General features: G+C 48.0%; 1 protein-coding gene across 1 annotated transcript in view; it reads left to right on the forward strand.

The window, feature by feature from the left end:
* The window catches only part of LOC118883785 (maestro heat-like repeat family member 5), a 75,531-nt gene that overhangs the window by 12,231 nt on the left and 47,242 nt on the right, over positions 1–16,058 (forward strand). Inside the window, 7 exon segments of the mRNA XM_036830929.1 lie at positions 5,684–5,760; positions 5,763–5,810; positions 5,813–5,863; positions 7,043–7,188; positions 8,084–8,212; positions 11,674–11,833; positions 13,362–13,414. Coding sequence (XP_036686824.1) covers positions 5,684–5,760; positions 5,763–5,810; positions 5,813–5,863; positions 7,043–7,188; positions 8,084–8,212; positions 11,674–11,833; positions 13,362–13,414 — 664 coding nt within the window.

The following is a 16,058-nucleotide window of genomic DNA, read 5'->3' on the forward strand; positions in this document are numbered from 1 at the left end:
AGAGGCAGATGGCGGGGAACGGGGGAGGGTCCTCAGGCTGGGCTTGGCCAAGGGATGGGGAACGGGCCCCCCCCACTCCAAGCAGGGACACCACGTGGGAAGGGAGCTGAAGGAGGCAGGGCTGCTGATAGCAGCTCCAGGTGGACGGGAGGAGGACAGTCCCGCTGTCCAAGGAAGGTCCGCCCAAGAGCACGCCCTCAGCAGCATTCACTCACTCAGTCGACCTTTACTCAGGGCCTGCCCTGGGACACATTGGGGACCCAGAGACAGCCAGCACATCCCCAGGGAAACTTGGGAAGGCAAAGGACCAGGGGTTAGTCAGTGGTGCCACCAGGGTTCCAAGGAGCTCAGGGAGAGCCAAGGAGGGCCATCAGTCAGCCAGGGAGCCGGGGGACACGCCTTAGGATGCTCTTACCAAGTCAGGAAGGCTGAAGGCTGACTTCATGTGGCCTCGCAAAGGGACAAGGAAGAAGGACACATGCTCTGGGCAGAGGGAAGAGCAAAGTCCCATGGTCAGCTGGAAAGGGCTCCGGCAGCTAATCCTGGCGTGGAGGCTGCAGGGGACAGACCACCAGGAACCTAGCGAGCTGGGAGGGCTGTCCCAGGGCTGTACCCAGAAGACCCAGGTAGGGCCGATGGCTGCTTTGGACACATCGCTCTACCATTCATTCCACAAACATTTGCCGAGCCCCTGCTAAGCATACCAGGCACTATTCCAGGCACTGGGGACACAGCTGGAAACAAGACATGAAGAGCCCTGCCTCCTGGTTTACATTCCAGTGGGGGAGACAGCCAATAAACCAGAGACATAGTACAGTGAATTATATGATGTTACAAGGTGAAAAGGGATATGGAAAGAAACTGACAAGTTTAGGGGGTAGAGAGTGCAGGGTGAGGGTCAGATTTTAAAGAAGTTCATCAAGAAAGAAACAATTGAGCAAAGACTTGAAGGAGGTGAGAGACTGAGCCGAGCAGCTCTCTGAAGGAAGGACGCTCCCCAGACCAAAGGAACAGCCAGTGCAAAGGTCCTGAGACAGAAGTGTGCCTGGCGGGTGGAGGAGCATCAAGACCTCACTGTACCTGGGGTTGATGGAGTTAGTGAGAAAGAGCAGAAGGAAATGAGGTGGAGGGGATCCTTTCTGTTCTTATTTCTTTTGTTCTTTTTTTTTTTACTTACAGTATTTCTTTTTTATTTACATACATTCATTTCTTGTTATTGCTAAGTAGTATTTATGTGAATGGAACACAGTTTGTTTATGCATTCACCAGTGGAAGGATACTTGGATTTTTTCTGTTTGGGGTTATTATAAAGCCACTATAAACATTCGTGTACAGATTTTTGTGTGAAGTTGTCATTTCACTTGAGTAAAAGCCTAGGAGTAGAATAGCTGATTTGGATGGTAAATGTAGGTATCACTTTCTAAGAAAGTACCAAACTACTTTCCACACTGGCCGTACCATTTTGCATTTCCACTGGCGATGATGGAGACCCCAGTTACTCTGCATCCTCACCAGCACTTGGTATTTTCTGATTTTTCTTATTTTATCCATTCTAGTAGATGTGTATTGATATCCCACTGTGGTTTTAATTGGTTTCCCTCGTGGGGAGTGGTGTTGAGCCGTTTTTATGGGCTTATTTGCCATCTGCTTTTTTCCTTTAGTGGAATGTCTATTTGAATTTTTTGCCTGTATTTTCTTAGGTTGTTTGTGTTTTGTTTTGTTTTTTGTGAGTTATTTGTATATTTCAGATACAGTCCTTTATCAGATATGTGATTTGCAAATACTTCCTCCAAGTCCGAAGCTTATCGTTTCATTTTTTTATAGCTGCCTTTTGAAAAGCAGACGTTCTTAATTTTGATGAATTTATTTACCAATTTTTTATTTTATGGATAGTGCTTTTGGTGTCATGTACAACATATCTTTGTCCAACTCAAGGTCACAAAGATTTCCTCCTATATTTTCTTCTAGAAATTTTAGAATTTTAGGTTTTACTTTAAGGTCTATGATCCATTTTGAGTTAATTTATGTATGTAGTGAAGTATAAATTGGGATTTTTTTTTACATGTGTATATCCAATTATTGCAATGCCATTTGTTGTATAGACTATCCTTTCTTAATTGAATTGCTTTTGCACCTTTATCAAAATACGTGTGGGTCTTTTTCTAGACTCTATGCTTTGTCCTATTTATTTATATTTCTGTGCTTTCATCAGTACCACACTGTCTTGATTACTATAGCTTTATAATAAATCTTCAAATCAGTAGTGTCGGTCCTCCAATTTTGTTCTTCCTCAAAATTGTTTTGGCTATCTTCATTCCTTTACTTTTCCATATAAATTTTCAAAACAACTTGTTGGTTACTAAAAAAAAATTCTTCTGGGATTTTGATTGGAATTGCATTGAATATTTAGATAAATTTAGAGAAAACAGACATCTTAACAATATTGAGTCTTCCAATCTGTGAACATGGTATGCCTCTTCACTTATTAAAGTCTTGATTTCTTTCACCAATATTTTATATTTTACAGTATATAGATCTTGCAATTATTTGATAGATTTATCCCTAAATATCTCATGATTTTTAGTGCTATTGTATATAGTACCTTTTTTATTTTAATTCCCAATTGTTCATTGCTAGGTATATAGAAACATGACTGATTTTTGTATGCTGACTTTATATTTGCAAATTTGCTGAATTCACTTTTTAGTTCTAGTAGGGTTTTTTTGGATTCTTTGGAATTTTCTATTTAGATAATACCATCCTCTACAAATATGGATACTTCCTTTCCAGTCTGCATGCCTTTAATTTCTTTTCTTACCACTTTCTATTGACTAAGCCCTCAGTACAATGTCAAATAGGAGTAGTGAGAGCAGACAGCCTCACCTCATGCCCTATTATGTGGGGAAAACAGTATCTTTCACTACTAAGTATGATATTAGCTGTAAGATTTTTGTAAGTACTCTTTATCAGATTGAGGAAGTTCTCTTAATTCCTGCTTTTATTGTGAATGGATGTTGAATTTTGTCAAATACTTTCTCTGCATCTATTGAGATGGTTATATGATTTTCTTCTTTAGTCTGCCAATACGGTGAATTACATTGATTGATTTTCTTTTTTTTTTTTTTGGTCATGCCACATGGCATGTGGGATCTTAGTTCCCCAATCAGGGGTTGAACCTGTGCCCCCTGCAGTGGAAGCATGGAGTCTTAACCACTGGACCACCAGAGAAGTCCCCACATTGATTGATTTTCAAATGTTCAACCAGCCTTGTATTCCTCAGATAAATAGTGCTAGAAGTTTATCAAATGTTTTCATCATTTCAAAGAACCAGCTTTTGGTTTCGTTGATTTTCTCTATTGTTTTTCTGTTTTCGATTTCATTAATTTCTGTTCTACTTTTTATTTTCTTGTGTTAGCTTTAATATACCCTTCTATTCCTAGTTTTTAAAATGGAAGCTTAGGTCATTGATTTCAAACCTTTATTCCTTTCTAGTACTATAAATTTTAATGTTATAAATTTCCCTCTAAGCACTGCTTTAGCTGCACCCCATGCATTTTGATATGTTGTGTTTTTATTTTCCTTCAGTTCAAAATCCTTTTTACTTTCTCTTTTGATTTCTTCTTGGCCTGTGCCTTATTTTAAAATGTGTTATTTAGTTTCCAAATGCTTGGGGATTTCCCATCTCTCTTTCTATTATGGGTTTCTATTTTACCAACTTGCAATTTGTTTTCTCTTTGTCCCATCTCTTCTTTGTTCTATTTTTCTTTTCTATTTTAAAATGTTGCCCCACTGTCACTTGGTTTGCACTGTTTCTGACAAGAACAGAACTAATTCTTAATCTTATGGCTCTCATTCTTATCTTTATACCTTTGTATAAAATGTGTCTTTTCTTTCCTCTGGCTGTTTTTAAGATTTCCTCTTTATTTCAATGTAACTTAGTGTAGTTTTCTTCATGTTTCTTTTCCTTGTGGTTCACTGAGTTTCCTGGATCTGTGGATTTATGGTTTTCATTAACTTGAAAACTTCAGATATTATTTCTTCAAATATTTCTCTGTCCTCTTTTCTTCTCCTGTGAGGACTCAAATAGGCCCTTTGTAGTTGTCCCACAACTCATTGATGCTCTGTTCCTTTTTTTTTTTCAATCTTTTTTCTATTAGTGTTACATTTTTGGATAGTTTCTGTTGTGTCTTCAAGTTCACTAATTTTTGCATCTATGGTGTCTAATCTGCTGTTAAACTCATTCTGTGTATTCTTAATCTTATGCATTGTGTTTTTCGTCTTTTTTATATTTTCCATGTCTTTCCTTAGTGTGCTTATGTTTTAATCTACCATGTTGAACATATGGAATATAATTATAATAATATTTCATGTCCTTGCCTACTAATTCTATCATTTGTGTCATTTATGTGTTGGTTTTGATCTGCTGATTTTTCTCCTCATAATGGGTCATATTTTCTTGCCACTTCTGCATGCCTGGTAATTTTCTATTCAATGCTAGGCATTGTGAATTTTACCTTTTCAGGTACTGGATATTCCTGTACTTTATAAATATTCTTGAGCTTTGTTCTGGCATATAATTAAATTATTGAAAAACAATTTGGTCCTTTCGAGGCATTCCTTTAAGCTTTATAAGGGCAGGCCAAAGCATTCTTGTCTAGGGCTGAAATTTTTCCCCACTATTGAGATAATACCATTCATAGTACTCTGACCAATGCCCTATGAATTACAAGGTTTTCCACTCTGGCTGATGAAAAAAGGAACTACTCTCAGACTGTGTAAACTCCAAGAATTGTTTCCTCTGCTCCTTCGGGTGCTTTCTTTTCACACATGTACTGATCAGCATGCAGAGAAAGACTTGGGGGGGAGGGGGTGCTCTGAAAATGTCCAGAGCTCATTGTCCCTCCCTATGCAGCTCTTTATTATTCTTCCCTGCAAACTCTGGCTGCTTTGGCCTCCCCAAACTTCCACCTCTATTTCCCCAACTCAAGTAGACCACTAGGTTTTCTTGGGCTCCCTCCCCCTGTACTGCAAATTAGAAATTTTTCAGGCAGCAAGCTGCAGCAATTTGGAGCTAGCCTTGTTGGTTTTCCATCCATCAGGAATCATTGTCCTGCCCTGCTTTCTGCCTAATATCTGTTATTCATGGTTTTGTATATTTTTTCCAGTTTTCCAGTTGTGTAAGGCAGGAGGGTGAATCTTGTCCTTGGGACTCCATTTGGATGGAAGCACCAGTGTCATCTTCATCATTTTTAGTACTTTGCGTTTTTCTCTGAGTGCGGTGGGAAACCATGGGAGGATTTTGAGTGACTTTATCTGACACACATTTCATAGTTCAATATTAAGAGGGCTTGGCCCTCTTAATATTAGTATTAAGAGGGGCTGCCATACCCTGAGCCCTCTAATTCCTGCCAGCCATGTCTGTCCCACCAACACTTGCTGGGAAACAAGGCCCCACCAGGCCCACAGGTGATGCTGCCCTCTCAACCGTGTCCCTGGGGCCTCCAGACCCCTGCCCTCCTCCCAGGGTTCAGTCAGTCTATTAAACAGAAGGGTGGGTGCATGGAAGAATGTCGCCAAGCCTGATTCAGACCAAGGTGGCTCTCGGCGTCTACTGCACCTGCGTCCATGAACGCACACATGGGCACCCAGATGCGTACACCCAGGAACCCCTTTCCCATTTCAGAATCTCCTCCCACATCTCTGAATCCACGAAGAACCAGTCTTACATAAACGTGCCTCAGGATTCGACCCGCGGGGACAGACGGGGCGCCCCGCCACCACCCTGCTCTGCAAGTCACGGAGCAGCCAGGCCGCCTGGTGCCCAAGGAGCACAAGACACTCATGGAGGAAGCCCACAGCGCAGGTGACCACTGGCCCCGGGACTCAGGCAGGGCAGTCAGGTTCCAGCAGAGCCCCTCAGTCCCTCCACCCGAAGAAGTCCTGGGGACGAAGGCCAGAGGAAGTGCACTCTCCAGGACCTTGGGGTGTCAAGAAGTGTGGACTTAGTGCAGCTTTCAGCAGAGACTCCTGCCCATCCTCCTTGGCCTCTTCATGTCTCCTGAGGCACCATCCAAAATGCCTTCTCTCACCCGTCACCCTCCATTCTCCTCCAGCACCTTTCACACCTTAGAACCTCAGCTTACCCCTGGTCCGCTCACTGGAATGCTTTTCCCCTCATTCAAAGGATGACTTGCCCTCATCCTTCTAGGCCAAGTTAAAGTGCCACCTCCTCTGAGAAGACAGTCCCGACTCTCCACCTTAGTCAGGATTTATCACCCCTCCCCTCTCTGTGTGCCCAGGGCCTTTTATACAACTCCCCCACAGAACTAAAGTCCACCAATACTGGGTAGGGGCTCCCTTGGGCTGGAGGCTCCTTCAGAACAGAGCTGGACCTTGACTCCCCTTTAAGCCGCACACACAGCCTTATGACCACACAGTGAATGAACATCATTGAATGTTGGGTGACTGGATGGAGGATGAAAGGATGAAGGAATGAATAGCTGGAGGGACAGAGAGATGGATGATTAATTTATGAATAGCTGGGTGGATGGAGGGATAAATGGGTGGATGGGTAGATGGATTTTTAAATGGATGAAGAGTGGGTAGATGGATGAATAGATGAATTTATGAGTGGATGGGTAGATGGATGGGTAGATAGATGGATACATTTATTAATGGTTGGATTCATGGACGAGCATAAGGGTGTGCAAGCAAGGGGAAGGAGAGGTGGGTGAGAGATGAACGGGGAAATGGATGCATGAAAAGGAGGATGAATCAATGCATGGATGGAAATATGCATGGGTGAACAAGGATGCATTCCCTGCTTGCTTTCTTGCTTCTCATCCTACCTTGAACCCCGGAAGGACTGACAGAAAAGTCAGGAGGCCCAGGATCTCCCAGTGTGTTCAGTTCCCAGTCCTCCCTTTCAGATCACTGTTTCCCGTTCGCAGCCCTACCCCTTCCCTGCCCACCCAGCCCTGTTAGCACAATGTGACATTCCCACAGCACACCAATCCTCACACTTTCTTGCCATCTGCTTTAGCCATCTGCTTCAAGATGCTCCGGGACCTGAATAGTTCAGAACCCCTCCACCTGAAGTACATCATCAAGAAAATCAAGAACGTGGCTCACGGGGACCCCAACCTGGTGCCGGAAACCATCCATGACTACTTTGTAGACAACCTGGAGGTGGGAGCTGCTCGGGCCATTCAGGGCAGGCGTGGGGAGCAGAGGGGAGGGCTGGATCCCAAAGGGGAATCAAACCTTGGTTCCTCCAGACAGCAGCGCCATGATTTGGGGCAAGTCAATCTCATGTGTCCAGTGAACCAAGGGGGAAGGGAGGACAGTGGACGAAGACGTGTGCACCATCCTCTGAACAATCTCTCGGTAAGATTATTATGATCCCCAGAGATGAGGAAACTGAGGCTTAGGGAAGGGAAATGATTTGTCTAAAGTCACAGGGGATGGATGGTTGGGTAGATGATTGGGGGAAAGCTCTGTCTGGCTTTTTAATGAATGAGTGAATAAAAGAATGAATGGAGGGGCTTCCCTGGTGGCGCAGTGGTTAACAATCTGCCTGCCAGTGCAGGAGACACGGGTTCGAGCCCTGGTCCAGGAAGATCCCACACGCCGCGGAGCAACCAAGCCCGTGCGCCACAACTACTGAAGCCTGCACTCTAGAGCCCGTGCTCCGCAATGAAGAGTAGCCCCGCTCGCCGCAACTAAGAGAAAGCCTGCGCACAGCAATGAGGACCCAACACAGCCAAAAATAAAATAAATAAATAAATAAGTAAATTTATTTATTTAAAAAAAAAAAAAGAATGACTGGAGGAACTGATGGAATGCTTTTTAAAACCCCCTAGCAGTTCCCTGAGGATGGGGACAAATTTTTATTCATCTGTCTCTGCAGAACCTAGCCCAGGGCCTGTTCATGAAGGGGTTGTTGGACAGATGGCCAAAAGCATCCACTTGTGCTCTCTCCCCTCTGGCCTCCTCCCCCTCCCCCACCAATGCTCCCATTGGCGACTCCCCGCATGATCAGACCCAACTCGTCCTGAGCCTCTATCCTCTCTGCTGCCCACAGATCTCCGCCTGGCACAAGTTCTGGCTCTTCCACGTCCTGGAGGCTGTCATTGGAGCCAGTGAGTCCCTGGAGGAGACCTGGGAAAAGACCTTCATGCAGCTGGCCCTGGAGAACATGACCAAGACCACGGTGGGCCTCCCACTGCCGCCCCCACCAGCAAACAGGCTGTTCCACAAGGGCTTCTGGGATGCAGGCAGCTGCCTTGGGGACCCAAAGAATGCCAGGAGTACCCAGCCTTGTGCTTGACCAGGCCATTCTGCCCATTTTCTTATTTTCTTACCACCAGCCCCCTCAGAGGGACAACGTCATGCACCCACTTTACAGATGAGAAAGGCGAGGCTCTTTGCTGGTCTGTGCATCACCCCCCCCCCCAGGCTGTAACTCAGCCCTCGGCTGCCTGCCTCAGGGTGTCTGCCTGATGGTGACCACAGGTTTGGACCTGAACCGCACATCCCTTGCCACCCTCCCCGCCCACTCCCACCCCCAGCTCAGTCAGGGCTGCCCCAGGCCCAGCAAAGGTCTCGGCTGATTTCTGCTCCAGGGGCTTGGGGGCCAGCGGCTCTTATTTAGACAGACCAGCCCAGGGTTGCCCCGTGGTCGACTAGGGCAATAAACACGTGGTGATCGTGGTCGGAGAGCTGTGACCAGCCACCAAGACCCATCACCACCGACCAAGCCCTGGCACCCCACAAAGTGAGAACAGGCGTAATTTAATCCTCCCACCACGGGTTTATGACACCTATTTACAGGTGAGGGGACCGGGGCTCAGAGAGTTTAAGACACTTACCTGGAGGAATTACGCAGCTGGTAAAGAGCAGGGGTGGCAAGCTCCCACACACCCCACAAACACGTCGTGCGTCCATCTTACTGTGAATATCGGAGAAAAGCGGGAAACAAAGTCCATATCCACTATAACTGTTTTCTTTCTAAAATTATTTTTTTTTAATTAAAAAAACCTTTTCACTCATGAGGGTGACACGTGTCAGGGATAACTTAAAAGTGCAAAGCATCTCTGTAGCGTTCACAGCACAGTAGTCATACAGAGCTGGGGGGGAGGCGGTCGGCAGGGACCCAGGCTGACCAGGGCTGCAGGACAAGCAAAGCCCGCAGGTGTCCGGGTGACAAGAGCCTCTCTGGGGCAGCCTGAGGCAGGGCCAGGGCCAGCAGGGCCCCGAGGCCAGACTGCTCTTCACTCTCTGCTTCTAAATACAGCTCAGCCCATCTCTGGCTCTCCAGCAGGTGGGGGCAGGCGCTTCTGCGGGTGCCACGAGCTGGTCCAGGACTCCCAGGACTCACAGGGGAGAGCGGGCACGTCAAGGCCGGCGGAACTCGTCTTCCGGCATCTCGGAGTCTGGGATTCCGGTTACCCAGTGCCACCAGGACCCCCCTCTCCTACATCCAAGCCTTCCTCCATCCTGATTTACTCTTGTGCTGGATTCACATCCCCCTAGGGATGTACAGTTTTGAGACCACGAATTTCTGGAAATAGCTCTGTTCCGTTTCCCCCGGACTCTGCATTGTTGACCATTGTCGCGTTGTCCTCCGGCCCCGGGTGCTGCTGTAGAGAACCCAAGCCACTCTGAACCCTGGTCCTTCCTCCCTGCTTCGTGGCATCTCTGTCCTGCACTTTCTGCCGTGCCCAGCGTGTGCTCGTCTCTGGGTTTGTTTTAGCCTCCGTGCTTGGCGGTCCTGCTTCCTTGCAGTCTGGCTACTTGAGTCCTTTGCTTCTGGAAAATGCTTACTTAATTTACTAATGATATTGTCTCCTGTTCTTCTCTGTTCTAGGGTTGGGGAATGTCTAACACTCAGACGCAGAGCTTTCAAGGGTTCCTAATATTCTCATCTTGCCTCTCCTTTTCCATCTTTCTGTCCTTTGTTCCGCTCTCTGAAGATCCGTTATCTTCCAGAACTTCTACTGAGTTTTCCACTCATGTCCATGAGGCTTTAACTTTCAACAGATCTCGATTTTTGTTCTCAGAATGTTCCCGTTTCATCCTGTTTATACCTTCACGGATACAGTATCTTCTCTCATCTCTCAGGATATTAAAGGAAGTGTTTTGCTTGAAGTTTCATCTCTCTGGCCTCTACTTCTTCCAAGTAGCTTTTTTCTGGGTTTCATCGGGTTTGCAGTTGTGGCTGTGGTTTTATTCCCTCCCGCGTCCATGGCCTTCTCTGCGTGGCCGTCTGCCTGTGCTTAGGGGTTGATGAGGCGCTCTGAGCACACAGGTGGGAGATGGGATTGGAGGTCCACCGTAGAGTTATGAGGTGAGCCCTCTGCTGGCCTCCCCATGTCCCCCACCCCCGTATCAGCACCTCTGTGTCGTTCCTCCCTGGCTGTCCACATCTCCCAGGGAAGACCCTGATCCGGGGCCCAGCCCTGGGCAGCGTTGTGGAGGACCTGGCCCAGGCAGTATCTGTCCCCTGAGCTTGCAGGCCTGGCCTCCCCGCCCAGAGTCCCTCTGCCTGGCCTCTCCAGAGACGCTCCAGGTGTGCAGAGTGGGGACGGCATCTGGGCACCTGACTACTCCTTAAACGTCTTGGCCCTCTCCCCGGCCTCCCTAGCTGTAAACATCTGGGAGACACAACCCTCAGGATTTCTATCAAACAATGTGTGGTGTTGGGGGGGCTGGTTCTCAGCTTGCCCTCCCAGCAGCTTAGCACTCAGCACAGTTGCCTCACCCATCTCCTTTCCAGCTTCAGAGCGTGGTGGCTATTGCCCTTGCCAAAAATCTCCTAAATGTAGTGTAGTTGAGAGCTTTTTTTGAAAGAGCAAAATCACATTCAATCCACTATCTTAATGAGAAGCCCTCATATCCACCCTTTCAACAAATTATAGAGCTTCCCTGGTGACGCAGTGGTTAAGAATCCGCCTGCCAATGCAGGGGACATGGGTTTGAGCCCCAGTCCGGGAAGATCCCACATGCCGCGGAGCAACTAAGCCTGTGTGCCACAACTACTGAGCCTGTGCTCTAGAGCCCGCGAGCCACAACTACTGAGCCCACGTGCCACAACTACTGAAGCCTGCGTGCCTTAGAGCCCACGCTCCGCAACAAGAGAAGCCACCGCAATGAAAAGCCTGCGCACCGCAACGAAGAGTAGCCCCCGCTCACCTCAACTAGAGAAAGCCCACGTGCAGCAATGAAGACCCAACGCAGCCAAAAATAAATAAATAAAACAAATAATATTTTAAAATTTATAAATGATGTAACAATTTCATAGGATGATCAAACAGCATCACAGGGACCAGCGGCACGTGGGGAGAGACCAGAGACCCCTCACTTTCAGACGCCGCCAAATGCAGGGCTAGGGCTTGGATAGACGGGGCAAGTGGGAACTGTGCGCCAGGCAGCAGGTACAGCACGAGCAAAGGCTCAGAAGCAGGAAGGATGACGATGGGTCCTTGGACCAGTAAGAGGACCAGGGATGTTGACAGTCACATGTAGTTCTGAGCCCTGAGATTGGACCTGATCTTCACCTGCCAGCTGTGTATATCGGGCTTCCTCAGTCTCAGTTTTCTATCGAAAAACTGGGTTGACGGTAGCCGTCCTGCCCACCAAACCAGACCACTCTTCCTTTCTGCCCGCACCCAGGAGCTGGAGGAGGCCCACCGGGACGCGGCCAGCAACGTGCTGGTGGCCATCTGCAGGCACGTGTGGCGGCTGGTGGCCCGGCACCTGGAGACCGAGGTCCTGTCGGGCGTCTTCCCGCCCCGCAGCCTCCTCTACGTGATGGGCGTCCTGACCTCTAACGGTACGTCCCGTGCTCAGGGCCTGGGCTTGGCCACCCTCTGTCCCCAGGCCAGCAGGGGGAGGGGGAGGTCATGAGGAGAGAGCAGGAGGGGGCGTGCAGGTCTGCTGACCCGCGGGACACACGCAGGCTGTGCGACAGTGAAGCATCCCCGTGCCAGAGGGCCACGGGCTCCGGCCCGAGCACTCCCACGGCCACCTCCCCTCGGCCAGCCTGGGCCACTTCGGGACCCCCAGGATAGGGCACCAGCGGCTAGCTGTGCCGCCCATCCCCGCTAGCCCGCGCTCCTGCTGTCAGCACTTCGACAACAGGCCTGGACAGAATCGGGACGCAGCCAGGAGGCCCAGGAGGCAGGCCTGCCCTGCCACGTGGGCCTCTCCCCGGATCACCGGCAGACGGAGGCCAAGCTCACAGAGGCTGTGCGACGGGCCTGGGTCACCCAGCCGCACGTCCTGGGCCTGCGGGGTCCGGGTCTCCGTGTCTCCTCAGCAGCCGCTGCCTCTGAGCCCCTGGAAGGACCGCCTGGATAGCGGGGGTCTGTGAGAACCCCCAGGGAGGACTTACAGGGAAGGGTCTTGCCAGGATGAGGCTCAGCTGATGCAAGACAGCAAACACTGAGCGCCTGTCATGTGCCCGGCTCCGCCCTCAGGAGCTCGCAGCCTCGCCAGGCAGGCACGTGCCAACTCTCAGCCCTCACTCATTCATCCATTCACAAGCATGAGCTGAGCTCACTTCTGCCCAGCGGGGGAGGTACCGGGCGGCCCTGGTGGCCACAAGGGAGGGCTTCCCGGAGCAGGCAGCCAAGTCTGAGCCATGCCTTGAGGGATGAGTAGGAGTCTGAGGAGGGAATGGTGTGAGTACACCTCAGGGCCTTAGGGAGGAGCTGGTCAGCAGCCTCAGCGAGGGGTTGAGGTCAGGGGGAGGAAATGGGGGTGGCAGACCCTGCTCTCTACAAGGAAGCCTGGCGGGGAGGCCTCAGAGGCCGTGCTTGGGAGTGTGGACTCTTGGCTCAGCTTTGCACCCCGTGCCTGGGACTGGCAGGCTGGGTGGAGGTCCCTCTTTGCCTTGGGTGACGTCTGAAACCCCCAGGGCCATCCCTGAAGCAGCCGCTCCCTCTGAGGTTGGGTTTCCAAAGTTCCCTAAAAGCTTTCCAGCCTCCCAATGTGCCCCTCTCTGAGCCTCGTTTTCCCACCCTTGAGGAGACCCAAGTACATCCTAAGCAACCATGCCCAGAGGGAACCCTCCATTTACCATTGGTGAGCCTGAGGTCCAGAGAGGGAACGTGACCTACCTGAGGTCACACAGCAAGAGTGGCAGGGCCACAACTCCAGCCCAGCTTTCTGGACCCTGAGCCCAAGTCCGGCTCACCATCCTCCGAGCTCACCTCCCCAATGGAGCCAGAATGGGCAGAGGCAGGACAATGTCACCCTGACTCAGTCGTGTCCAAGGGATGGGGGAGATGGAGCCCAAGACCCGGCCCTGGCCGTGGACATCGGGTCTGGCCTCCAATGACCCGCCCTCCCTCCCACAGAGGAGCTCTTCAAGGAGGGAGAGAAAGCTTGCTGGGAAGAGCAGCTGGCCCAGGTAGGGAGGGAGCTCTGCCACGGGGCCCTCTGCGGGATGATGGGGGATGGGAGGCACCCGGGGAGCAGGCAGCAAACCAACGTGGGTGGGGCACCCGCTCAGCCCTGGGAGGAGGGAGGGGATCAGGGAGGGAGGGGGAGGGAGGGGACGGGGGGGGGCAGGGCGAGGCTGTTACAGATGAGCAGCAGGCTTGGAGGGGAGGGGACTTGACCACAGTCATGGGACTGGTCCCTGCGGAGTTGGGATTTGAACCTTGGTCTCGAGGCACCTGGCACAGAGTAAGTGTCCTTTCCACCCACCCTGGGGGCTGGATCTGTGACTGAGGGGCCCAGAGAGGATGCAGAGGCCAGATCTGAGGCCAAGGGAGGAAGGAAGAGGTCGGCGTGGACTGAAGTTGCCACAGTCGAGGATGGGTGTCATGCCGGCCCCTCTCCGACCACACACCACGTGAAGGGTTTGTGTGGCAGGGAAAAGGGACATGGGGCCCTGGCAGACCTGGGTTTAAGTCCAGATTCAACCAATCACAGCTGCGTGTCGGGTGACCTACTTTGTCTCTCCGTACCTTAGTTTCCTCGTCTGTCAAATGGGGGTAAAAGTACCAACCTCAAATGTTCATTGTGAGATGACAGGAAATAATCCGTGTAGTGTTTGGCACTGTGCCCGACAGGAAGCCCTCACTCCCTACATTAGTTATTAGTATCATATAGTAGCAGCAGAATAGTAGTAATTAAATGGCACTTAGTGGAAATTACACCAGCAGCAGCAGCAATACAAGTAATTAATAGAAAAGTAAGACAGAAAATCACAAGGACATAGAAGACTTGAACAATGTAATTAACCAAATTGATCTAATTGACGTTCCTTTCAAATGTAAATAGAACATTCACCAAGATAGATCATTTGCTGGGCCACATGTCAAGTTTCAATAAATTTAAAAGGACTGAAATCAAACAGAGTACATTCTCTGCCCAGAACATCAATTAGAGAACAATAGCAAAAATACATCTGGAAAAATTCCAAATATTTGGAAGTTAGACAACACTCTTTTAAATAATCCATAGGTCAAAGAAGAAATCACAAAGGAAATTAGAAAATACTTTGAACTGAATGATAAGTAAAACACAATATGAAAATTTGAAAATCTGTGGGGTTCAACAAAAAACAATGCTTAGAAGAAATTTATATTTTTAATGCCTATATTAGAAAATAAAAAAGTGTATAAAATCTATTTTCTAAACCTCCATTTTAAGAAACTATCCCCGAAAGTGCAAATTAAGCCCAAAGTAAGTAGAGGGAAGAAAATAATAAAAAGTAGAGTAAAAATCAAAGAAATTTTTTAAACAGACAAGCAGTAGAGAGTGAATAAAACCAAAAGTAGGTTATTCAAAAAGATTGATAAAATGATAAGCTCCTTGATAGGCTGATCAAGAAAATAAAAAATATTCAATATCAGAAAAGAAAGAATATCACTACACATCCTTTAAACATGGAATGGTAATAAAATATGATTCCAATAAATTAGGCAATTTAGATTGAATAGACTAATTCCCTAGAAAACACAAACTACCAAACTGACGCAAGAAGACACAGAAAATCTGAGAAGTCCTGTATCAAAGAAATTGGAATCATATTTTATAAACCTTCCCACAAAGAAAACTCCAGGCCCAGATAATTTGCTGGTTAATTTTCTATCGCAAGTTAAGGCAGAAGTAATACCAATTCTATCCAAATTCTCTCAGAAAATAGAGGAAGAAGAAACACTTCCAAAACCTTTTTATAAGGCCAGCACAACTCTGACACCAAAGCCAGACAAAGACATTACAACAAAACTACAGACCAAAATCCTTCATGAAGATGAACTCAAAAGTCTTTAACAAAATATTAGCAAAATAAATCCGGCAATATACAAAAAGTCCACACATGTTCAGCAACCTGGAATTTCTCGGATCCCAGTCCTTTGGGGCGTTTAACGGAGGCTTCGTTAATAGGCACGATTAATGAAATCACTGGCCACTGGTGATTAAAGTCAATCTCTAGCCCCTGTCCCCTCTCTGAAAGTTGAGGAGTGAATGAAAAGTTCCAACCCTCTAACCATGATTGGTTCCCCTGGCAACTTGCCCCCAGTCTGTGGTGACCTAAGCGCTTTCCAAAAGTGGAACCGGGCTTGTTATGAACAACAAAAGACACCTTTACTGCTCTAATCACTTAGGAAAGTGTTTTAGAAGTTCTGTGCCAGATGAAAATAGAGATGAAGACCAAATATATATTTTTATTATAAATCACAATATCACAAAGAGAAAGGCTCTCAACAAAGTAGGAATAGGAGGAAACTGACATCTATGAAAACCCTACAACTAACATACCTAGTGACAAATAAATGAACACCTTCCCGCTAAGATCAGAATAAGGCAAAGATGTCCACTCTCTCCACTTCTGGTCAACGTTGCACTGAGGTCCTAACCAGCGCAGTAAGGTAAGAGGAAGGGGAACACAGACACAGATTGCAATGGAAAATGTAAAACCATCTTTCTTTGCAGACAACATAATTGCATACACAGAAAATCTCACAAAAGTTTTTTTTTTAAATGCTAGAACTATTAATTACTAATAATTGAATTTAGCTAGATCTCAGGATACAAAATCA

Source organism: Balaenoptera musculus, chromosome 17 (assembly GCF_009873245.2).
Source record: "Balaenoptera musculus isolate JJ_BM4_2016_0621 chromosome 17, mBalMus1.pri.v3, whole genome shotgun sequence".
NCBI classification, from domain to species: Eukaryota; Metazoa; Chordata; class Mammalia; order Artiodactyla; family Balaenopteridae; genus Balaenoptera; species Balaenoptera musculus.